General features: G+C 45.0%; 1 protein-coding gene across 2 annotated transcripts in view; it reads left to right on the forward strand.

The window, feature by feature from the left end:
• The first annotated feature begins 12,818 nt into the window (after nucleotides 1-12,818).
• The window catches only part of IPMK (inositol polyphosphate multikinase), a 37,841-nt gene continuing 24,646 nt past the window's right edge, over nucleotides 12,819-26,013 (forward strand). Inside the window, exons 1-2 of one of the 2 annotated variants that reach the window (XM_079312528.1) lie at nucleotides 12,819-13,068; nucleotides 17,401-17,526. In XM_079312528.1, the coding sequence (XP_079168654.1) occupies nucleotides 12,863-13,068; nucleotides 17,401-17,526 (332 nt within the window). In that variant the 5' untranslated portion in view covers nucleotides 12,819-12,862. Of the gene's footprint in view, nucleotides 13,089-17,400; nucleotides 17,527-26,013 lie in introns of both variants that reach the window. The other variant, XM_079312527.1, reaches the window with a different exon arrangement.

Genomic DNA, 26,013 nt, shown 5'->3' on the forward strand with positions numbered 1-26,013 from the left:
CTTGCTCAAGATTCGGGTACCAGAACAACAGCCAACACAGACTTCCACTGCAGTAATTGTTAAATTTGATGCTCTTTTCAAACAGCATGTACTTTTAGTCTCATTCTTGGCTCTAACAGCTATGCATGTTAAATTACTTTTTAAGGGTTGTGACTGTTGTTTTGTAAATAAATTTGGCAGTAGAATACTGTTTATTAGAACAGACTTTTTTAATGCTAGTCGGTTTAACCAATAAAATAAGTGTTTAATTTTACTGCAGGTGAAGGCAACTGAGTCACCCGTAGGGAAATACAAATGGCATTTTTAATAAACCTCTTGGCATATTAATCATCTTAAATCAAGTTCTGGGCTTATCCTAAAGCATTAGGATGTGACTGGTAAAATCCAAATGGCATCATGCATTTGTAAACACTGAGCAACCCGCGATAGTTATACAACACTGTACTTGGAAAAAAATCCCTGTTTAGACGGAGAAAGGGAACATCTGTATCTGCCTGTAAGCCACAAGATCAGGAGATGGTACCAAAGATTTTGATCTAAAGTTTCTGTTTCAGATAGAAGCTCAGCTTCTTTCTTAAGGATATCAAAGCACACATATCTGTCATTGCTGTTTTCTAGAACTGGAGGCAGCTAAAGAGTTGGGAAGGATGAATCAGGAAAACCTTATAAATATGATTGCCTAGCAAAAGATTTTGAGAATATGGAAACCATAAGCGAGATTGAAATGAAAGCAGTTTTCGACTGAGTGGCTGGAAAGCAGCAATGTGGATGCTTGAAGATCTTCTCCCTTTGTTAAGACGCCAGTTGCTGCAAATACCAAAAAGCCAGCAGAGACCCTCTCCAGGCATGACAGGAAGGGTCCAAGATAAGGTTTAGAGATAAGAAAGTAGTAAAACATGGTAATGTAGCGATTCCTATAGGTTGTATGTAAATGTTAGAGAATTTGTATCCTGTATTAGATTGGTTAGTGGAAATTAGAATATTCAACATAGAAGAAGATTTATTGTATTGTAAATGGAAAAATCTCTCTCTTGCTCTCTTGCTCTTACACCATCGGACACCTTCTCGCTCCCTTGCTCTTGTCCCTGTACCACTCTCCCTGCCCTGGGTCTGCTTTGAGCTGTGTCTGGCAGCTCCCAGCTAAAGCCCTTTTCACCCATGCCCAATGCAATAAACTGCAAACTTCAAGACCAGAATATAGAGAGCGCCCTAGTTTGTCCTGACCACCATCCTACCACCAGCTCCTACACTAAATTATGCTTTGGCCATTTAGGTTTTCCACAAATCATGGTTTAATCTTTCACACTGATAGTTAATGATATGTTCCTATTCTCTATGAGAGACCAGGCATGGAAGTTGAACTCAGTATATGTTATGCTGAAGGTACACAGAGCAACAAAATGACACCTTTTGTTTTTTCCTTAACGCTTTTCCTGCTGCTTCCCAAAAGTTCTGTTGACTTTGTTTGGCTGTAGATGCACACTAGGCTGATGATCTCAGGCAACTGTTAACAGTGACTTTGGCGATTTCAGGGCTCTTTCCTGGGTCATGATGTCCAGTTCCATCAACAGTATTAAAGAGCTTTGATTTGGATTATTTTCCTCTACCTGTATTAACCTATGTTCATTTATACTGGAACTCCTATGCCAACAGTGTGCACCTTGTTCAATTTTGTGAGATCCTGCGTGATGTTGTCATTGACATGGCATTTGACTGCCCAAAGGAGGTCAGGAATATCTGTACACCTGGTGATTTTGTGCACTTTCCCTTCTGCAGATTGTAAATGAAAAAGTTGAATAAAACCTGTCTAAGCAACTATCCACTGCTGCCTCCTCTTCAGCATCAAAGCCTGTCCTGGTTTGAAAGGACAGGTGTCTGCCAATAAAGGCAGAAGTTTCCCTTTGAAACAGAGACTTTGGTTCCACTCCCCCCCAAGTATTACAATTGTTTGAATCAAGGACTCTGAGGCAGAGATAAGGGGGCGGGAATAACAGCTCTTTTACTAACATATCTAAACGTACAAGCAGAAAATAACAGCAGTTGTTAAAATTGCTAACAGAACAGAATAGAATAACTTGTTGTCAGTCCCTTTAGATGCAAGCACGCTGTTTCTGTGCTTAGTCCACAGCCCGGAGCTGCCAAGGGGCAGGCGGGAACGGAGGCAGGAGGGAGTGGGGGGGGAGGGGGCAGCAGGGGCCAGGGTGGTCTCGGGCGGGAACGGGCTGGAGCGGCGGCTCCTCGCTCACCGTTTGTGTCCAGGTGATCAGCTGTGTCTGCAGAGGCCGGAGGCTGGAACGGGGCAGGTGATCACAGGATCTCCTGTGCTCCGGCCGCGTGGCTGAAGATCCGGGTGTCCTTCTCCGAGATCCCTGGAAACACGAGTCCCCACCCAGAAGCCACAGAGGCCGCTCCGGGAGCCTCGGCAATTGACACCTTTTGTCTAGAGTCATCAGAGATCCTGGGTGTAACCCAGCCAGCTCCATTGGCATGATAATGGGAAAAATTCTTTCAATTCACACAGTAATAGAAAAACACTCAACTCCCAACATTATCCACCCCAAATTTTTTCCATGCCAACATGCTACATCATATTGAAACCTTTAAATAATATACATACATGTAGTTACAGGCACAGTATCATAGATAGTTCACCCTAGAACAAGGTCCCCTTGGGGTATGCATCAGATCTCTCCATACTTTTGCATCACTCACCAAGTGCAACCTGGTCCTTGAGCGAAAACTACCCCACAAACAGGATTGTCTTTGCTGGAAGTAGAGTTCACCCAGTTTTTCCTAACATGCCTCTCAGGTGTACCACTGGAACCTTATCTCCATCTGGTGCTCCCAAGGGCTCTGATTGGGCAGGGCCTGCTCGGTTAGTGGAACCTCGGGTATTCACTAACCATGTGGCCTTTGGTAGATTGATCTCCCAGTTCTTGAAAGTCCCCCCACCAAGTGCCTTTAAGGTGGTTTTGAGCAGACCATTGCACCGTTCGACTTTCCCAGCCACTGGTGCATGGTAAGGGAATATGGTACACCCACTCGATGCCATGTTCTTTAGCCCAGGTGTTTATAAGGCTATTTTTGAAATGAGTCCCGTTGTGTGACTCAATTCTCTCAGGGGTGCCATGCCTTCACAGGACTTGCTTTTCCAGGCCCAGGATGGTGTTCTGAACAGTGGCGTGGGGCACCAGGTAGGTCTCCAACCATCCAGTGGTGGCTTCCACCATGGTCAGCATGTAGCGCTTGCCTTGGCGGGTCTGAGGCAGTGTGATATAGTCAATCTGCCAGGCCTCTCCATACATATATTTGGACCATTCCCCCCCCATACCAGAGGGGCTTCACCCGCTTGGCCTGTTTGATGGCAGCGCACGTGTTACACTCATGAATAACCTGAGAGATGCTGTCCATGGTTAGATCCAGCCCTCGGTCTCGTGCCCACTTATAGGTGGCATCTCTGCCCTGATGGCCTGAGGCATCGTGGGCCCATCGAGCTAGGAACACTTCTCCCTTGTGTTCGCAATCTACGTCTATCTTTGAGACCTCTATCTGAGCAGCCTGATCTACCTGCTCGTTGTGCCTGTGTTCTTCATTAGCTCGACTCTTGGGAACATGGGCATCCACATGAAGGACTTTCACGGGGAGCTTCTCTACCCGAGTGGCAATGTCTTTCCACTCATCAGCAGCCCAGATTGGTTTTCCTCTACGTTGCCAGTCAGCCTTTTTCCACTTTTCCAGACAACCCCACAGAGCATTGGCTACCATCCACGAATCAGTGTAAAGGTAGAGCTTTGGCCATTTCTCTCTCTCAGCAATGTCCAAGGCCAGCTGAACAGTTTTGAGTTCAGCATGTTGACTCGATCCACCTTCTCCTTTGATAGCTTGTGCAACCTGTCGTGTGGGGCTCCATACGGCAGCTTTCCACTTCCGGTTCATCCCCACAATGCGGCAGGAACCGTCGGTGAAAAGGGCGTAGCAGGTTTCATCTGCTGGCAGCTGGTTGTATGGTGGAGCTTCTTCAGCCCGTGTCACTTGCTTCTGCTCCTCTTCATCAGCGAGAACAAAATCTTCACCTTCTGGCCAGTTTGTAATTATCTCCAAAATACCAGGGCGACTCGGGTTACCAATACGGGCGCACTGCGTGATGAGGGAAATCCACTTGCTCCATGTGGCGTCAGTGGCATGGTGGGTAGAGGGAACCTTTCCTTTGAACATCCACCCCAGAACTGGCAGTTGGGGTGCCAGGAGAAGCTGTGCTTCTGTGCCAATCACCTCTGAGGCAGCTTGAACTACCTCATAGGCAGCCAAGATTTCCTTCTCTGTGGGAGTGTAATTGGCTTCAGACCCTTTGTAGCTTCTGCTCCAGAATCCCAGGGGTCGGCCTCGGGTTTCACCAGGCACGTTCTTCCAAATGCTCCAGGACAGACCATGGTTTCCAGCTGCAGAGTAGAGTACATTCTTTCCTTCTGGTCCTGTCCTGACTGGGGCAAGGGCCACTGTATGAGAGATTTCCTGTTTGATCTGGGCAAAGGCTTGCTGTTGTTCGGGGCCCCAGTGGAAATCGTTCTTCTTGCAAGTGACCTGGTAGAGAGAGCTCACAATCTGGCTATACTCAGGGATGTACATTCTCCAAAAGCCGATAGCACCTAGGAAAGCTTGTGTTTCCTTCTTGCTTGTTGGTGGAGACATTGCAGTGATCTTATTGATGACCTCAGTGGGGATTTGGTGCCATCCATCCTGCCACTTCACTCCCACGAACTGGATCTCTCAGGCAGGTCCTTTGACTTTGCTCTTTTTAATAGCCAAACCGGCTGCCAGCAAAATCTGGATGATCTTCTCTCCTTTCTCAAATACCTCCATTAATGTGTTCCCCCACACAATGATGTCATCGATGTACTGCAAATGTTTTGGAGCCTCACCCTTCTCCAGTGCAGCCTGGATCAGTCCATGGCAGATGGTGGGGCTGTGCTTCCACCCCTGGGGCAATCGGTTCCAGGTGTACTGCACACCTCTCCAGGTAAAAGCAAACTGAGGTCTGCACTCTGCTGCCAAAGGAATCGAGAAGAATGCATTTGCAATGTCAATGGTGGCATACCACCTTGCTGCCTTGGACTCCAGCTCGTACTGGAGTTTCAGCATGTCTGGAACGGCAGCGCTCAGCGGTGGAGTCACTTCATTCAATGCCCGATAGTCCACAGTCAGTTTCCATTCTCCATCAAATTTCTGAACAGGCCAAATAGGACTGTTGAAGGGTGAGTGGCTCTTGCTGACCACCCCTTGGCTCTCTAGGTCATTGATCATCTTGTGGATGGGGATCACAGCATCTCGATTTGTACGGTACTGCCGGCGGTGCACTGTCATGGTGGCAATTGGCACCTGTTGCTCTGTCACTTTCAGGAGTCCTACTGCAGAGGGGTTTTCTGACAGTCTAGGCAAGGTATTCAACTGCTTAATGCTCTCTGTCGCTACAGCAGCTATTCCAAAAGCCCACCTGAACCCCTTTGGGTCTTTGTAGTAGCCATTCCTGAGGAAGTCTATGCCTAGAATGCACGGTGCCCCTGGGCCAGTTACAACTGGATGTTTCTGCCACCCCTTCCCTGTCAAGCTAATCTTAGCTTCCAGCAAAGTGAATTTCTGTGATCCCCCCGTCACTCCAACAATGGAAACAGGTACCTTCCCCACATGTTCCAATGGTATCAGGCTGCATTGTGAACCAGTATCAACTAGCACTTTATGTTTCTGTGGCTTTGATGTTTCAGGCCATTGCACCCACACTATCCAATAAATCCTGTCATCCCATGCCTCTCCCTGGCTAGAGGCAGGGCCTCTCTAGCCCTGGTTATATTTCTTTCCTGGGCATACATAGTGGAGGTTCCTTCCAGGGGATCTGACAGAACATCCTCCTTGCTGTAATACCCTGCACCTTGCTTGTGGGAGGTTGAGGCTACCTTCATTTTAGTGCGGTTCCCTCGGTTAGCATTTCCCTCCCTGAGCTGATGCACCCGTGCTGCCAGGACAGAAGTGAGTTTCCCATCCCATTTTCCTATGTCTTCCCCATGGTCTCGCAGGAAAAACCACAGGTCAGTTCGTGAGGTGTACCCTCTCTCCCTAGCTGGGGGATGTGAAGCTCTGACTTGAGGGACTGTGACTCGTACTGGTGCTACGCTGACCTTTTTCACCTCCTCAATTCTCTCCATCATCTCCTCCCTCATATCCATCATCTTATCTTTGACCTGTTGGAGGTCCCTGGCCATGGCGGAGACATTGGCCTGCATTGGGCCATTCATCATGTTCTCAAAATTTCTGAGTTTGCTGGCAACAGAACACTCTGTCTCTGGGTGGTTATCAGCATTAATCATTGCTATGTAGGTGGTATTGAGATGGCCCCAAGGTTGCCAAATTCCATAGCATCTGCCCTGTGCACTTGACCTTGTCAGGGTCATTGTCATGCTGTCCATCTTTCCCAAAGAGTACCTCTAATACTGCTGTTTCTCTCAGCTGCTGGATCCCTTCCTCAAGGGTCTTCCAGCGCATCCTACGGTGGTGCTCCTGCATTCTCTCTCTGTGGACAAACTTCTCTCTCACACTCATTAAAAGCCGGTCCCAGAGGGAAAGGAGGCCTTGCTCCCTTACGAATATCTGGTCCACACCTGAATCCTGGGCCAAGGATCCCAAATTCCTGGCCTCAGTTCCATCCAGTTGTACACCTGTTCCTGTAAGGTCCCAGACCCGGAATAACCAAGTTGTAAAGGGCTCACGGCCCCGCCGTGCAATGTCTTTACGCAGGTTATGGAGACTATCGTATGAGAGGGACTCAGTGACAATCTCAACCTCTGGCTCCCTTGCTGGTTGTGAGAACCCTCCTTGCTGATCCCCATTATCTAGGTGCCTCGTTTTAATGTTAGATTTCCTAGTTTCCACAGGAGCAACTGCTGCTGGCTGTGGCTGTTCCTGTGATCCAGCTGGAATCTGGACAGATACAACATCTACGGGTTCCACTGCAGCACCATCTGACTCTCCCTCTTTAGGGCAGGGGGAGGGTTTCTCACCAGCTGGAGAAAAGTGCTCCTTCAACATCTGACTTTGCTCCTTCAACATTTGGCCTATATCCTTCACTTGAGCCCCCACCCACTCTGGGTGGCTCATTTCTGCGGTGGGCTGTGGGGCAGGGTTAGGCTCTGGGGTAGCATTCCTAGTCCCTGGGGCAGAGGCAGGTTCTGGGGCAACATCCCTAGTCCCTGGGGCAGAGGCAGGTTCTGGGGCAGCATTCCTAGTTTTTGGGGCAGAGTCAGGTTCTGGGGCAACATCCCTAGTCCCATGGGCAGGCTGTGGGGCAGCATCCCTAGTCCCTGAGGCAGAGGCAGGTTCTGGGGCAACATCCCCAGTCCCTGGGGCAGGTATCAGAGTTGTTGTCCAAGCCAATATTCCCTTGTTTCTGAATGCTAAGTAAAACAGGCCTATCAGCAACACCAGCCACTGTATAATAACACTGGCAATGAAAACAGATCTGAAATCCTTGAGAACCGGTGGGGTAGCCTCAAAAAACTGGGTGATGAGTTTGCAGAAAATTTCCCTTGCACTCTTTACCTCACAGTAAGTACCATTACTGAAATAGCCCCAGAAACATACAGTTAGAGTACGATAGCTCCGGATCCATGCAACCGCTTCCCAGAAAAAATTAAAAACCCATGAATTCCTGACATAATCAATCCACCAAACTAATCGGATAATAGCTACAGCAACTTTGGTGAGGGGGCCCAAATTCAAAAAAGGGCTTGCAAATGGGAGGGAGATGGCTGTGACCACATGAAACACAAACCAGATTAAACCAGACAACATATTGCCACTTAAGAGAGCTGTTATTCCTGTCTTAACTCTCAACTCAGTGCCCTCTGTCCCACGTCTGGGCGCCAAAATCCGTCCTGGTTTGAAAGGGCAGGTGTCTGCCAGTAAGGGCAGAAGTTTCCCTTTGAAATAGAGACTTTGGTTTCACTCCCCCCAAGTATTATAATTGTTTGAATCAAGGACACTGAGGCAGAGATAAGGGGGTGGGAATAACAGCTCTTTTACTAATATATTTAACTGTACAAGCAGAAAACAACAGCAGTTGTTAAAATTGCTAACAGAACAGAATAGATAACTCGGTGTCAGTCCCTTCAGATGCAAGCACGCTGTTTCTGTGCTTAGTCCACAGCCCGGAGCTGCCGAGGGGCAGGCAGGGACGGAGGCAGGAGGGGGGGGGGGGGGGGGGGGGCGCCAGTGGCCACGTTGGTCTCGGGCGGGAACGGGCTGGAGCGGCGGCTCCTCGCTCACCGTGTGTGTCCGGGTGATCAGCTGTGTCCGCAGAGGCAGGAGGCTGGAACGGGGCAGATGCAGGGCAGGTGATCACAGAGGGTCTGGCTCTCCTGTGTTCCGGCCGCATGGCTGAAGATCCGGGCGTCCTCCTCTGAGCTCACCGGAAACAGGAGGGGACCTCGGCAATTGACACCTTTTGTCTGGACTCATCAGAGACCCTGGGTGTAACCTGGCCAGCTCCATTGGCATGATAATGGGAAAAATTCTTTCAATTGACACAGTAATAGAAAAACACTCAATTCCCAACAAAGCCCTTTCATTTGCCTCCCAGCCTTTAACCTACTCTCAGTTCAAAAATGAACTTTTCCTTCAAATACTTGGCTTAATTGCTTTATTGATCACCAAGAAGAAAATAAAATCAAAGGATTCTGAAGAAGAACTGTTGAAATGAGCTTCTAACTTTTATAGTTTTTGTATCTTTCTAATACAGAACAGACCTCCCCGAATTTTCAGTAGATTTCTGATTGTAGAAAAGGTGATCTGGAAGATACACTACTGCAATGACTTAACCTTGCAGTAATTTTTTAAATGTTCCGCAATATCACAGAGCGTGTAGGTTGGCTTTTACAGCATCTCTTTGTTTTCGTTCTAGAAAACCCAAATGGACCAGTTGCCAGGGACAAGAGTAGTGTGAAAGAGTTTGAATTAACTTGCCAGGTAAAATATTAATCATTGCAAGACATGATACCTAAGTGACATGGTCATAGGTGGGAAAGAAAGCAGGATGGCACCCTTGAATTTTACAGTTGCAGCAGATAAGGGTAAGCTTAGATTTTCTTTCACTTAACAAGGACAAAGCAGGACAGAACTTCTGTGAATTTAACAAATGTCCTCTGTGATTTTAAGAGGTCATAATACAGCAACACTGCTGCTTTGAAATGGCAAGAAAAAAAAAAAAGCTGCAATTCAGCTAGAACTTCCTTGCTGCTGCGATGATGTCTGCCCTGCATTGTGCGAGTGGTGTCCCACTGCCTCCCTGCCTGCAGAAGCCCCACTGCTGATGCTTCCACCTGTCCAGCAAATAACTGGTTTGGGTGATGGACATTTGTTTGCAGGCCCACAAGTATGGTCCTGGCTGGCTCTGTTGCAATGTTGCAATCTGGCTGGCAGGAGCTATGCACATGTGGCAGCCTGATGCAGGAAGTGGCTCTGTGGGCAGCAGGATCCACATCTCTCACACAGACCTTGTGCAGAAAGCACTACTCTGGCAAAACAGCAGTATTTTTGGTGAGGTATGGAAGAGGTGGCTGTGAACCATGTGAAGGTATAGTGAAAAATCCAGCAGAGTTTGCTGTTGGCATACTTCTAGATTACCAATATTTTGGTGAAGATACAGTCCCACTACTCTGTTTACCTAATGTCCTCCTGCACTTCCACTTAAATAGGAGCTTATTTCCTGTACTGAACTACCGTATATCTTTTGGATAATTATTAAGTAGCTTTTATGTTTGAAAAAAGCCCTTTATTTCAGCAGAAAGCAATTATTTTGCAATCCTCGGTCAGTTTGGTGCCACTGTGCAATCTGCCCATGACACATCTTCTTACAGCACAAACACAGTCCTGGCATTTTCTAGGCATTGTTAGTTTGTACATTGTCATCAGACTGAATGAGGTAAGATTGATTTTCAGCAACAGTGAAAGTGAATCAGGAAGAGTAAATCAGAATTAAGTATAATTTTGCCAAATGCATTTTGTCAGGGGAGTTGGAGGAGATTCTCAAACTAATGCCCCTCCTTTAGGAGCTATTCACAGCCTTTTCTGCTTTCTCTTGGAGTGCAGTTACATAGCCTGGAGATGAGAAGTTTCCTTGGGAATCTAGGTGGTAAGTTAAGTTTTCAGTGCAATCTCTTACAGTATCACACTGTGGATAAAGGAATTGCTTGCCATTTCTGCTATTCTGTTTCACTTGTTTCATTTTAGGAGAAGTTCCCAGAAAGATTAGTGAACTCCATGTGCTGAAGTGTGAGGGTGGAATGACTGAGTGGAGGATAGTCTCACATCACTTGATTTCTATATGCATAAATCTGACTAAAGCAAATGTCAGGGAAAAGGAAAGAGTCGGTGTTTGCTTATTCCAGTTACTCATGCTTTCATATTTATTTTAATACCCTCCAGGCAGACTTCTGTTAGGTGCAATAATATCTAGCAGCTATCTGTTGAGGACTAGGTTGCTTGAATAATCTTTAAATTCCAGGGTTTTTGTATTTTAATTGCATTCTTTCTTAGAGGTTTTGAGTTCAGGCAGATTGCAGTGTTAGATGGGCACTTAGACAAGTTTGAAATGCCATTGCTGTTTTTCTCTCTGTATTTAGACCCAGATTATCTGAAGTGCCTCACATCTTTGCAGAGGAAAATACCTTTCTGCAAGGCTCAGGTTTGTTGCTGTATGAAGGGTTATGGAGCGGCACGGAGAACACAGCAACAAGGCACTCCCTTACTTGGTGCAAGAAAGAGCAGTTTATTGAAGGAAGCCATGACTTTAAATAAGATAGTTCATGAAAAACAGAACACAGACAGTTCATTGGTCAGAGAAAGAGACACCTCTTGTCCCTGGCTTCCTCACGGATCCAGCAGGTATTTATCTCTTGTTACGATTCTTTCTCTTGTGTTTACAGTAGAGAAAAAGTCTCTAGCCTGGGAAAAATCCTGGCCAGAACTAAGAAAGTTTCACGGCCTGAGAAAAGGACTCAAAACCTGAGAAAAAGACCTGGCTGAAATGTGCCTAGGCCTTCAGCAGTGTCCACACACTTGGTATCCAAGCCCTGTGGCAGCTACTGCTGTCAAGACTGGGAGCCTTCTCTCTGCCAGACACACATACTTGTGCTTTTTTTTCACTGTACACCTCACTAGTTCTTGTGCAAGAGTTGGCCAAACTGTGGTATTTCTCTACTGTGCCAGCAACCCCTTGGGAAAGTTCATCATTGGGTACCTGAAGATAGGAGCTTACTTTTACACCCATCTGGTTCCTAATCTTTAGTGCTGGACAGTAATGACTGATGAGAAGGGGATATTCAGGAGAGAGAAATGTTTTCTGGCAAGCCTTGTTACTTCACAAAGCATTTTGCTGAGTTGTAACCCCCTGTCTGCACCACCTTATCCAATTAAGTGTGTAAAACAAACTGTTCCATGAACAATGAACTAAGAAACTCAGTTTCAATAGATTTATGTTTTGCTCCTTTCTCTCACTCTTCAAGTTTTAATTTGCCCTGTGACCTTTCTGTTCCTTTGATACTCTTAATTTCCCCAGTAAATCCCTTAAATTGCCATCACTTCTCCCAGCCATCTGCCACATCTCCACGCCTCCCAGCTATGGGATGGGGAAAAGGTGGTAAATAGCAAAGCCCACCATATAGAGGTTTCTCTGACGTCATTGCCAATTCTTGAATATGCATCAGGCCACTTTATAAGACCGGGGAAAACAACCTATATCTGCTCAAATTAATTTTCCTCCTGCCTCCGGCATTTCTGGCTTTTTTTTTCTTTTCTGTTTTTATGTCCTACTAATGCTAAACAGAACTTAATACTGGCAGATATCACAGCAAAAGTGCATATTTAATACCCACAGAGATCTGTTCATTTTGTAAGGGAAAGAAACAGCAGAAGGAAAAGGCAGTAATTACAGGCCGCTAAATAGAGCTGATACGAACCCTAGTTAATGAATTCTCCTAGCCAAGCTTTGGGGTCTTGAGAGTGAATGCAGGGCCATGCATACCTTCCACTGTCCCTGGGGGGTTAAAATTCAATTTAGAGATTAATCCGTTATCCAGTTTAATCTGGTGTTAGGCCAGGTGCACTCATCTCTAATGCACGACCCGCACGTACAGTGTGTGGAAAGGTTCTGGTTCACGCTGCTTTAAAGGGTCCCTATCAACTGTAAAGATTAATACTGTTAGCATACCTCGGTTGGATCTCGCTTGCAGTCACTCCAATCTACTGGAAAGAAATTGAGCAAATCACGGCGTAACGGCAGATTTATTTAAAAACTCAGAGGATTCGGGGGTGTTTCAGGTTACTGAGAACCAGTGGAGCGGAACGACTCCTGCCCGCCATCGCACGTTTCTGCCGGCTCTCGCGGGGCAGCAAGGGCTGGGTGCCCGCGGAGTTGTAGTCTCCGGCCGTTCTGCGGGTCGGGGCCGGTTCGGGGGTTACGCCGAGCCCTGTTATCTTCTCCAGCGTCCGCTGAACCGGCGCTGTCCGACTAGGCCTTCTGCTGGTGCCGCGCCCCACTCGGCGCCACCAGGCCCACCGTCATCGTCACCACAGCGGCGGTCCCGCTGCGAGTCGGGGCGGGCCGGGCGGAGGAGGCGGAGCCACGCCTGGGGCGGGCGGAGCGGTAGCGGTCGCTTGCCCCGGCGCAGGGTGGGCGGGCGGTGCAGTGCGAGGTGATGGAGTCTCGGGTTCTTGCTGCCCGCGTCCTGTTTCGCAGGGTCCGCTGAGGCCCGGCCACAGCCGCCGCTAGAGCGCGGCCACCCCACCGCCCGCGCCTTCAGCCCCCCATCGCCGGGACATGGCCACGGAACCCCCGCGGGCGGCGGGGCGCCCCGAGGGCGGGCGCGGGTGCTGTGTGGGCGGCGGGCGCGGTGAGACGGAGGAGGCCGAGGCCGCGGCCCAGCCGGTGCTCGGCGCCTCCCTTGGCCCCGCGGCGGTGGGGGACGGCCGGCGGCTGGCGCTGAACGGATGTGTGCCGCTGTCGCACCAGGTGGCTGGGCACATGTACGGCAAGGATAAAGGCGGTGAGCGGCGATGGGCGCGGGGAGGGGGCGGCGGGCCTGGCCGGGTCACTCGTGAGGGGGGGTTCTTCCCACCCCACCCTACCTTCCGTTTATCTTAATTTTCCTACACCAGCTGTAACGTGTTGGGTTTGGCTTCGATTTCCCTCACACCCCGGCGGCGAAGGGGCAGCTCTGTGGCTGGCGGGGCAAGGGTCGGTGCAGGCGGGAGCGGCGCCGGCTGGCGAGTGCAGGACTCGCCGCCGCCGTTCCCGAGCTCCCGCCGCCGGGCTCCGCCCACACCTGTCCGCCGGACACCGCACCACTGCCAGAGGTGCCGCAGCAGCGCGGGAGGTTGGTGCTGGGGCCTGGGGCAGTGCGGAGGGACCAGAGCCTCCGTGGGAAGGCCGGAGAGGGGGACCGGTCGAGCTCTCCGCTACGCAAAGGCCGTGGATGGAGGAGCAGTGTAACCGCTGCCAAGTTTCATTTTTCTGGTGCATTTCCTAATGGCATTAGTCTGTCAGGACGTGAAGTTATCAGGTACCCTTAAACCGAAGGACTTCTGCCGTTCAGCTTAATTTTATCAGGCACCTTTTTGAAAGTGGGAATTCAAGTAATAGCATGCTGGTTCTCTTAGAAGAGATGTCAGAAACGTGGTTTATCCAACGGAATCACCTGAACCTGTCGCCACCAGAAACTTCAGCAAATTATTATTAAGCTATTGTTAGTTGCTTGTTTATTTGGTGATAAATCTCAACCAATGGTTAGGAATAATACAAATACACGAGGATACAGCACTTTAAAGTATGCCTCCACCAGCTTTAAATTTCTGTTTTAATTTCATGTTGAGGAGTAAGGTGTTAGCCCTTCTGGTGAAGGGGCCTTTTAGCATAAGCAGTGGTCAGTACCAATGCAAGCAGTCAAGTTAATGTTGCCAAATGGCATTTCTCGCCTTTCTGGAATGTCCTGTTTGGGATAACTCATGTCTTTTAGCCAGGTGAAAGGTATGCATCTGTTCTACTTGCACCGTGCCCTCTGAGAGTAGTTATAATGAGTACCTGCTAGCGTATTTCCTTTGAACTCTGGTGGTAGGAACTGCCCCTTCAGTATAGGCCAAAGGCTGAATTACAGAACTCTGTCAGCTGTCAGTGAATGAAATTACAACACTAATGCTGTGAGTTTGTCTTATCTGCAGCCTGCATCCATGGTGTGCCTTGCTGCAGGTAATCTCAACAAAAAAAGTCATCCTTCTCTTTGCCCCTGCTAAGGGCTGAACTTTAGAACATTTTTGATCGTCAGTGACTGGAATTACAGCACTTAAGGGCACTGTGAGTTTTGTCTTATCTACAGCCTACATCCATGGTGTGCTTTGCTGCAGATAATCCCAACAAAAAAGTCATTTGTCTCTTTGCCACTGCCAAGGGCTGAACTTCAGAATCTTTTCGATCATCAGTGACTTGAATTACAGCACTAAGGGCACTGTGAATTTGTCTTATCTAAAGCCTGTTTCCATGGTATGTCTTGCTGTTGATAATCTCCACAGAAAAGTAATTCTCGTCCCTTGCCCCAGCTGCAGACAGTGCAATAAAATGTAGATGGAGGTGCATTGGATCCTCGAAGCTGTATGTGTTCTGTGTTCATATATTGGCATGAGGTGGTATCAGGCAAAAAAGGGCTCACTTCAGGGAGAGCTTCACCTTTGGCACATAGTCTTACTGCAGGTAGATCGAACAGCTCAAGTGATCATCTGTATTTTGGGTGCCACTCCAATGGGTTAGGTAAAGGTAGCCCCACTACATCTCATGGGCAGGACCAAGACTTTTCTGCAGAGGTACCACTATGGTGGTTGATCTTATCTTGCAAACTGTTTTATGTTGAAGACCAAAGCTGCTCTGGTACTCGCAGCTCTCCTTTTTGTAACTTGATTTTCCCTTCTATTCCCGCATACAAACAGACAGAGGACTTCAAGGTATCCGCAGTATTTTTAACAAGGTTTTTTGTAGTAAAAAAGTACCTGAAAAATTTCTCCTGAATAACCTTCCTTTTTCCCTTCTTTGTTTCCTGTGACTGTTACTGCCTTGCAAAGAGAGGCCTCTCACAGCCTCTCTGCCTGCATGTGTAGACATTAGGCTTCTGTGCATTGTAAATGCCCTTTTGTTGAATGCTGTGTGCACTGGTGCTTCCCCCAGAAAAATAATGTGTAGCAAGTTATGACTTTGGGTTGTGGCTTAATTCCGTAGATGGGTAGAGAGAGACAGAAGCTGGTGGGATATGTCACTTATAGAGCCTTCTGCACCTGGCTGTGGTTTGCTGCCTGTACCTGCAAAATGCTAGGGGTCCCCAAGCTAGTAGGGGATTCTATAGCTGAAGGGGCCATTCTCCTTCAGAGTGACTTGCTTGCTCATTTAATCCCCAGCCAGAGAGAAAAGTTGGTGAGCTATTTCAGGATTTTATTTTCAACATAATTCTGTTGATTCATCAGGAATGTTAATTTACTTTTTCATATGTTAAAACAGTCCTATTCTCTGTCTGTACTGAAAACTCCCAGGAAGCCTACAGCAAACCCATGAACAACATCATATGATTGTATGATCTGCAGATGGTGGTATCTCTGCTTTTTGTTGTAGATCAGAGGGAAGGTTATGACGTTTACATCTTTGTGGTGAATGCTGAAACATGGCTCCGGTTTTCAGGCCTGCCCCAGTCACAGTGACAAGAGTAGTGTAGTAACTGCTCTAATCTGTCAAAAATGCAGGGAATGAGGGAACTTTAGATATCAGTTTAATATAAACTCTTCAAGTAATACGTATCAACCCAATAGTGTATAGATTCTGCTTCCAGGAATCTTTGCCTGGTCTTTCTACCTTGTAGATTGTCTGCTTATCAAAGCCAAAATGCAGATTTTTGAGGAACCTATTTTAATGTTTAACCCATCTTATTTTAATGTGATTGATAACAATTCACACATAGAACACGTCACTGAAGTAGTTGGTGCACTTTGCAGAGTGATTTTCATCTCATGCAATGGTACAGGGAGGGCGAACACAAGCTGCCGTGTCTGGAAGATGTTGTGGTAGCCTGCATGTGTGTGGCAATATTTTTCTAGTTTTGTAAAGTGTATAAAGTCCAATTTTAAGCAAGAAACATGATTTGAGAGCTATTTTACGCAAATTTTAAAAACAAATCTTTGGCATAGTAAACTATTAAAACAGCTATTCTAAATCTGGTGGTTATTTTAAAGTAAATATCTTGATCTCAAAATATTTTATTTAGTTTCCGAGGCTGCACAACAGACCCTATTCATAGATAATGGTTTTTAAGAGATGAAAAACACAATTGCTGTTATAACTGCAAACTCTCTTTGGGATGCAAAGCTCCTGGCTCATTTTTATGTTTTCTCACTTGGTAGTTGAAAACAACCTTTTTTGAATACAGTTGACAGTTTTTGCTGTCCTTCTAAGCAACATAAATTACTGTCTGAAAAGCTAGAAATTAGTCATAGCAGAAAATTTCTTTTCCAGAAGTGTGTTTTTTGTTTTCCCTTGCACCTGATGATGTTACACAGCTCACATTTCAGAGGAATGCAGTTACTTTTCTCCATTCTTGCCTAGATCCAAGTCTTAAGCATCCTTGGATACTCAATTGCATTTCTTCTGCAGATATTCAGAAATACTGATGACTGGAGAGTCATAAGACTCTTTCATGAGGGTATTTTGGAGGGGGATTTTGTGCAGGCTTGATGATGGTGTTGTCTGGCTGAGATGAAATTCTGTACTGTAATTATGGGTGATACAAATAGTAGCATCTGATGGCTTGGAGTGCTGTACGGATGCTACTTCTTGTAGTAAAGACACTTTCTACTGGCACTTTCTGTGCCCCTAGTATAGATGTGCATCCACAGGACATTTATTTCTCTTCTAGTAGTGAGAAATGCATTAAATATGGTACTCCTTTAACATCTACGCGTTGTTGGAAAACAATTTATGAATTTTTTAAAAAGGGAGTGTCTATGTATTCTTTTTTCGTTAATGATGGGTGTTTTGAGGGTGGAAGTTTTAATGTCAAATCCTAGTACTGTGTTGGCCTTGGGCAGAACTACACCCAGGAAGTTATTCAGTGGGTAGAAATGAGAGAAATGCAAGCAAACCTCTGCTAAGTGTTATATTGTAGGAGCTGACAATTTTGTCTCTACTGTGTATGCAGTGGAAGTAGTAGCAGCTTTTCAATAGGCTGTCCTTGATGGTGAAGTCACTATTTCTGAAAAGCAGAAAAAAAAAGGCAAAAAGAAAGTTGCACCTCTTAAAACTAAGCCCTGAAGAAAATGCTTCTCTTCTAGGCATACTACAGCATCCAGATGGAACCGTCTTGAAACAGTTGCAGCCACCACCACGTGGTCCCAGGGAGCAAGAGTTCTACAACAAGGTGAGGGTCACACAGTGTGGAGGAGGCTGGCTTGCTCCAGGTAAAATGAGGGATGCCCTTCCTGTAGAAGTACCTCCTTATCATTGCAGTTGAGAAAGTGCTGCCCAAATACTCTGCCTTGGAACTTTCTGCTCCTTGCATGTCAGTCCTCATGCCAGTCCTACTTAATTCACAGGACTTAAGCTTTCTTATTTGTTCATAGGATGTCAGACTTTCACAGCATCTTAAGATTTTATTGAGAAATGTTATCTCCTGTCTATGTTTAAAAAGTTGTATGTTTGATCCAAACTTTCTCACGTAGCTAAGTCTTTCAAAATTTCTTACATCTAAATTTAGCATGTTTTATGCTTCTTCATAGCCTGGTTTACTGCTAGAAGTATTGCTCTGTTTACTATTAAAACTCCACTCCTTTAAAAAGGCAATAAAAATCAAAACTCCCAAGTTGTTTTAACTTCAGTTGTTGTATTTTCCTATTGCTCATCTTTAGTTTGCTTTATCAGTAACTTTAACAAGTGAAGACCAGGAAAGCTGTTGCTTTCCTGTGAACAGTTTCTATAGCCTGCAGTGTTCTACCTGCTGGTGGTAGTCTGTCATGTTGTTTTCGTATGTCAGATTGATATGCCATGCCTTTCCATGGCTTATTACGTACAAAGAACTATCAAAATCTTCCCACTTGGTGTAAGAGGAGTCTTGATATCCTCTACTTGTTCTGGTAAATGGCTTGGATTTTGATGGTTGGTTTATTTTTCTCTAAAAGAGTATTTATTTAAGTTGCCAAAAGACCTTTCAGATTTCATGAAAATGTCTCACGTAAACAAAGCAAGGTGCTTTAAGTGAACATTGTGTTTGCATACTTGCATTATTTGATAATTCTCATGATTGGATAGAGCTGCAACTCTTGAATTACTAGGAACCAGTTAAATGTAAATATTTTGCTGAACTTCTCTGTGACTCTCATTGAGATGAGGTTAAGAAATATGCTGTACAGCCTGAATAGTAACTTGAGTAGAAGGAGAAAGCTTGAACAGACTCCTTTGAGCACCAGGCTACTTACTATGTGGTGAAATCCTCAGGCGAAGACAGCAGCATGCTGTCCCTGCCTAAAGCCAGTAGGTAAGAGGGATTAAGTTCAGGCATTGCTTGGACATGAACTCTTCACATCAGAGACTTTGTAATTTTTGCCCGTTTTAGCCTAGACTCATGTGACAAACCGTAATCAAGACCCTGGGCAAGAAGGGGATGTCTATGCTAATGTGCTTGTTACTGTGCTGTGAAGAAGTCAGATCTCAATGTTAGTAACTTGTGAAGTAAGCTTCTATTGTGTCTTCTAAGACCTTGCTGGGTTGCTTTTAACACTGGGGCTTTTTTTGGGGTGTTTTTTGGTTGTTTTTTTTTTTTTTTTTTTGTTATCTTGGAAAGGGATTGGGTAATTCTTGAAAAATAACAGAGAAAGGGAAAGGGGTAGATGTGATTAGTTGTGTGTGGACTAGGTGTTTTAGTAGGAGAAGGGAAGGGGAGAGCACATACATGTGTGTTGTGTTGGTAAAAGTACAGGAGAAAGGTCTTGGGGATTTGTTGCTTTTCAATTATTAACTGCTATCATGTTTACTCTCAGACAAGAACTGTGTCATGTGGGCTTTAGACAACATAAGCACTATATATTGTTGTTATAGGATGATAATTGCTCTGGGTTGGGAGGTTCACGGTAAGGTGCGGTTTCACATGCAACTTGAGCTGATCCAATAGCTCATTGTTGCCAAAAGGGAAATGTCTTTCTTCCCATTCCTGCCATTTACCTTGCACCATGATTGTACTTTTTTGGATGTTTATGAACTGATTTGACGCATTTAAAAGATGGCAAAGCTTCCTTGTTTTGGTAGTCTTCTGGCAGTTTAGGTGACTAAGCTAACAAGCAGTGGGAACAACAGTAAGGCTGCCCTGCTTTGGTGACTGAGTTCAGCCCATCTTGTGGGCTGTAATCAAAGAGACATTATCACCTTGGAGAAGGCTGATGAGCCTCCAGAGATTGAGGGAAGGATAATTTTACTGCTCCTTGAGACTGGGAATTGTTGAAATGTGGCTGTGCGCAGGAGATGGTGAGAAACTGTGCAGAAATGAAACAAGTGAAATAAGACTGATGAGTCCCAAGCTGTCACTTTGTCACTGCAAAACAGTAGGTCGATTGGTAAGATCAAAGATGGTGGTTGTCCATTAGTATATGCGGATTAATTGCAGGGTTGTTTTTTTTATTTTTTTTTAATTTCTGCTTATGTGCTTACAACTGTTTTCCTGTAGGTCGGTAAGTTATTGCTCCCTTTGCATCCCACCTTATACTACCATGAATGAAAATTAGTGCCCCAGTACCTGGGCCAGAAACAAGGGGGGGTATCTTTCCTCCTGGAATAGCACACCTCCTCATGTGAATTAACTGAGAAGCACTGTAGTTTATGGTAGCAAGAAGATCAGCATGTCTCAGTTTCAGCTGCATGAGTCAGCTGGAGAGCAGCTATCACAGATCTGAAGCAGAAGTGCCTTCCAAGAACCAGGAAGTGGTATTTCAGTGTGCAGTCTAGTGCTTGTGAGCTGAAGGCTGCAGGGAATGTGTCATGATAGATGATAATGAGGATTTAAGAAACAAGTTTGACTAGAACTCTGATATATTTAATGTTATACCCAGTAGATATTATCTTCTGTTTGGACCAAGAAAGTCTTCTCTTCTGAAACTGCTGGATTTGCTTGCAGCTCGATGCATGAACATAACAGAGGTAAAAGTCTGTGTCTGCGAATCAGATGTTTTTTCCCTTATTATTGATGGCTTATTTTCTGTTCAGCCTGATGCTAAGTACTTACCAGCGGAGCCCAAGCAAAACTGGTTTCCATTTTGGAATGGAAACTTGAGCAAGACATTTACTGCAAAACACTAATAAGTGATCCAAAACTTGCTCAGAAGCAGGTGGCAGCTGAAATTTGCAAGAATTTCACGGGTCTCTGTCAAATCTGGAAAACTGCTGAAGTAATTCCTAGTCGGGCTGCTGTCAGGTTGCCTTTCTATTTTCTTCATAGTATGTTTGACTCCCTTTAGCAGTCAAAAGAACAACCCAGAGATTTTTTTTTTGGTAAGAGATTACTTCACCAAATAAACCAATCTTTTACCTCTGTAGCACTATGTCTCATTCTCTACTGCTAGGGAAGGGGATTGTCATGTGTTATGAGGGAGGGGAAAAACAGATTATGACAAGATTATAATGAATACCTTCTATGATAAAACAGTAGAACAATGAGCTGTTGGTACTGGTTTGTTAATAGCTGTGCACTACTTAACTTTTCATTGCAGTGTGACTTTCTAGCTGTAATATCCACTTGCTAATTGAGTTCTGTAAATCTGAATAATAATCTAATAAAAATAATAACATTTTAATTTTGTTTCTGCAAACTCCCTTTCTGTACCTGAGGGCATGAACTCCTTACAAACATTGTCTGCATAACCATGGAGTGTTTTACTTGGTATTCTGGTACCCTTATTTGTGTAAAAAAAAAAAAAGAGATTTTTTTTTTAACCTCTAATAGCTACAAAATACTTTGTTTTCAATTGGTATGAGCAACAAGAGAATTAAGCTAATGGAGATGTAAGGGTGGTGTTTATTTAAGGGCTAGCTACACTCCTGATTAATTGATTCTGTGTAATGGCAATGCTCTGTGAGAAAGTGTAGGTGGAGGTACTCTGAAGGACTACTTTTAAAGGGCTTTGGAAGGGAGCAATATACAGTGATGTGGGAACAGGGAAATAGTGTTGCTTGAAAAGGCAGTCTTTTGAATTAGAGAATCTAAATTGGTAAAAGGCAAGGCAGTGTGAGCTTATGGTAGGCTGCCTGTGCAAGCATGCCAAGAAATCCACAGAAGTGGCCTGCTCCTCAGTGTGTCTTAGGATTTGGCTTCAGCCTGATTTAGGCTAGGATTCATTTATCCATGATTAAATACTCTGATTTAGTTCAGCATTGTTGATAGAAGGAGGAAACCTATCAGCACTCCTATGGTGATCTGTTGCACCAAGTGAGTTGAAAAACTCACTATTAGTATAGTGTCATTTGAAAAAAATAAGTGTAGCCACTGTATGAGGTAGCCCACTGCTTAGCTGGGTGCGGAGCTCCTGTCTCAGCTATGCCAGGCTGTCCTCCAGAGCACTCTGTGCTAGCATATCTCTGTCTTTGAATTTCAGAGCTCTTCAGCATTAAGGGCTAAGTACTAAGGGCTTTCCTTAGTTTGTCATGTCAAGGATGTAGCATTGCAGAAACTGTTTTCCTGTAGGAGAGGGTGGATGCTGGAATGTCAAGTGTTAAATAGGGCAGCTGCTTTTGTTGGTGCTAAAATAGAGATTGGGCTCCAAGGAGGGGATGCTGACCATCTCAGGTGAGACCCCATCTGCAGAGCTACCTCCAGCTCTGATGTCCCTGGAAGAACATAGACCTCTTTGAGTGAATCCAGAGAAATCCTTCTCTGGTGAGGTGATGAGAGGACTCTAACACATCTGCTATGAGGAAAGGCTGGGAGAATTGGGGTTCTCTGCCCTGAGAGAAAGGGCTCTGGAGAAAGCTTTGAGCCCCTTCCAGTTCCTAAAAGGGCTCCAAGAGAGCCTGGAGAGGAACTTTGGACAAGGGCCTTGAGGGACAGGACAAGGGAGCGTGGCTTCCCACTGCCAGAGGATAGGATTAGATGAGATATTGGGTGGAAATTCTTCCCTGTGAGAGTTGTGAGGGCCTGGCACAAATTGTCCTGAGTAGTTTGGGCTGTCCCGTCCTTGGAAGTATTCAAGGCCGGGTTGGACAGGGCTTGAAGCAACCTTGGATAGTGGAAAGTGTCCCTACCCATGATTCCATGAGGGGAATGGAGCAAGATGTCTTTAAGGTCCCTTCCAACCCAAACCATTCTGTGATTCTATGAAAACTAAAGAAGAGAGAATTTACAGTTGTTGTTATCTTTGTGACTGTGCACAAAGATAGGTTTCCTCCAGGCTGTGTGTTAAATGTGAAGAGATGGAGTGTTTCTTAATGTTCATTAGAACAAGAGAAGGTTGCTGAACTGTTTTGAAATGGCTACTGTTTCACTTCTGATCTTGGATTTCACTCAGTGCGATTGTAAACCTGTTGGTTACTGTGTGTAACTTTTCTGAGCATGGCCTACTAAAGTTTAAAGTTTGCTTCTGGAGCAGATAATAAACTGTGATTTTATGCTTAACAGATCAATAAATGTTCCTGTAGACTTTTATTTGAATTGCTCTTCAGTTTTCCTGTGGTGACTGTAAAACATTTTGGGGGTGTCCAGTATACTTTCCCTCCTCCTGCTGCCTGCTGAAAACTGTCCTGAGAAAGCTGCAGCATGGACAGCTTCCAGTGGATACTGTTTTATTTTTCCTGGTTGCTGTACATCAGAACTGTCACAGCTGTTCTAGTGGTGTTGCCATGTCATGGCTTCAAATAACATAGCTGCAAATGCTATAAGATTTCCAAGGCTACAGTAACGCGAGTTGTACTCAAATGCTCAGATAGTTCTGTCCCAGGTGCAAGGGTGGTTTTGGGGAGTTGGATTGAAGGAGGTGGACAGGGTTCTCCCAGTCCCAGCTCAGCTCCGGTAACCTCCTACCTCTGGCCAATGCTTGTGAACCAAGGGAGCTGATAACCCATACACAGCATCTTGAAAAGATAATTCAGCTAATCATTTGGCTCTTCTGGTTAACAAATCTTCCACCCATGCCCAGTTAGTGATGGCTCTGTTAACTGCTGTAGCAGTAGTCCAGTTTCAGGGTTTGAGTCCTGCTGACCGGAATCTGAATGCAAGGAAGTTGTTATCGGTGGAGATAGCAGAAAATGTTTTTCACTCTTTTCATGTGTCCTAAAAACAAAGCCAGGATATAAGAGACACAAATAGCTGACTTGTAAAAGAGCTTTACAATGGTTAGGTGAGAGGCACTTGAAAGCTAGGGAGGAATGGTTTTGTGGTTGCCTACACAATTGTTCTGAAGCTTCCTTAGACTCATTGAAATGCAGCTTCCATAGGGCAATGACCTGTGTTTGTTTTGCTTTCCCTCAAGAACTCACTAGCTTATTTTACAGCTTGATACAAGGCAGAATGGATATTGTTTGTGCAACTTTTGCTGTCTGTTTTTTAACAGTCAGTCTTTGCGTTTGTAACCAGAGGATAATGTGTTAGTGAGACCCATTTACGTTAATATTTCTGAAGCCACAGTTCCTTGTGCTTCTGGGGTTACAGAGAAGAAATGTTCAGGAATTGTGCCCATTTGGACCATTAGCAGTAATCTCCTTACTCTTTTTATTATTTTTTGTTCTCAATAACCTGCTGCAGCTCCTGGGCTATGTCTTTTCATTCCTGCTTGATGCTTGCTTTTTTTTCTTACTAATTTTAATTAGTATTCCAGCAGCTTCAGGCAGTGCAGAAGACTTGTGGTGATTTCTCTCTCTTTCCATGGCATAGAATGAACCCAGCAGTCTGAAAGATGGATTTTGGCCTAAATTTGCACAGAATTACAAGAGCTGACTCATAAGGCTCAGCTCCCTTTAAGCCTATATAGCATAAATCATGATAAGGCAGCCTGTGTTCCATAAACTGTTCTCTGCTACTGACAGGAAAGGAAAGAGATTGGGGAGACAAAGTGCATTTTGTTTCAGGATAAGTTATCCTATTTTGTAAGCAAAGTTAAGTGCTTTTGTACTCTTGACTTAATGATTATCCTTGGCTGAAAAAGGAGTGGATGATGGCCATTGTACTGCTGTTTTGTACTGAAGTATCCATATCCTTTGATCACGTCTCTGGCTAAGGTTTTGATTTTCAGACTTGTATGGACAAAAGTACAGTATGCCTGGTTTTCTTAACATCTTGAGATGCAATGCCTTGCCCTTGCCTTTCATTACTACTGTACTTGGAGCTGTAGCTCAAAAGGATCTTTGGCTGTGCCTCATTGTGATACATCTGGATCTGCTGCATTGACAGCAGAGATATTGGTACTGAAGTGTACAAATTACCTGTTGGCAAACATAAGGAACATGTTCTGCTGCAGTTCATTTCTGCCCTCAGCATCATTCCTCTGCTGAGGAATTGTCTAAAAGGGTTGCTGTTTTGCTGGGAAAATGAGCAAACCAGCATGTGAAGTTGCCTCTAAACCATGAGTCTGGGCATATGTAAAGAAGGACACATAGTAATTCTTAACTAATGAGAAGAAAATGCCTTTTTGACAAAGTTGTGAAATATTGGCATGGCTGGTATTCAGATCTTTTTTCACATGAGGAGTTGTCTAAGAGATGAAGGACAAAGAATCTGCTGAGTTCCTACTACTGTTTTATAAGTACCTTTTTTGTACTTCACTGCTAAATGACTGGACAATAGGAGCTGGAAAATAAGGCAGATTTTTGTGGTTCTTGCACTCTGCAGCAAAAACAAGTTTGGAAGAAATACACCGCACAGTAGAAAGTTAACCTGGAAGGGTCTGTTGTGCGTCTGTTTCCCATGCGCTTTGAGGACAGTGTATCACAGAATAAACTACAGCTAACTACAGCCTGCTTTTACACATCTAAGAAACCCTTTAAAAAGGGAGAGAGTAAAAGGCCATTATTGCAATTTAATGCAATTGTAGAGCTAGTGGGCAGAGTTGGCAATGGACTGAGTAGTCTATAGTCTATGCAAATCAGCAGGAAAAAAATCCAGTTCTCTTAGCAGCCTGATTTTGAGGAAGATTCCTTACCAAGAGTAGATCTGGTTGAAATTAAAGTGTAAATGCATTGGTGTAAAGTGCATACTATGTTAAATTAAGACTCAGCAAAGTGTTCCTGCTCTGCTGGAGGGTGATGCAAGTGTTTTTTCAGCCTGGATCAAATACTATTTAGATTTCAGTTATGAATGTTTCAGAATATGGATCAACTTATTAATATGTGTTGATGTTATACAGAAAATCCTTTTTCATTGTAAGTTCATTTAAAAGTAAGATATGGTTGGTGAGCTGGTAGAATGAGATTGAGGAAAGTGGAGGTTGTCTATTTGAAAGAAAAACAAAATAAATTCAGTCTCCAGAAAGAATTCTAATTTCCAGATTAAGAAAACCCAAACAGGCATGTAATATGAGAATATTGTTGCTGATGCCGTACTTGAGGGAAGGGATGCCATTTTGGGGAACTTTGACAAGCTTAAGAAGTAGGCAATGGAAACCCCATAGAGGTTTCAGCAAAGAGAAGTACAGGGTTCTGCCCCTGGATCAGGATAATCCCAAACACTGACAGAGAAGAGATTGAGAGCAGCCCCAGGAGAAGGACTTGAGGATGATTGTTGCTGAAAAACTTATGAGCTGGCAGCGAGTGCTCCCAGTCCAGAAAGCCAGTGGAATTCTAGGCTGCATCCAAGGGATTGTGACCATCAGGTTGAGGGAGGGGATTCTCCCCCTCTACTCTGCTGTCTCCTTACCTGGGGTGATGCATACAGTTCTGGCGTCCCCAACATAAGAAGGACATGGAACTGTTGGATCAGG

The sequence above is a fragment of the Erithacus rubecula genome (genome assembly GCF_903797595.1).
Source record: "Erithacus rubecula genome assembly, chromosome: 9".
NCBI lineage: Eukaryota > Metazoa > Chordata > Aves > Passeriformes > Muscicapidae > Erithacus > Erithacus rubecula.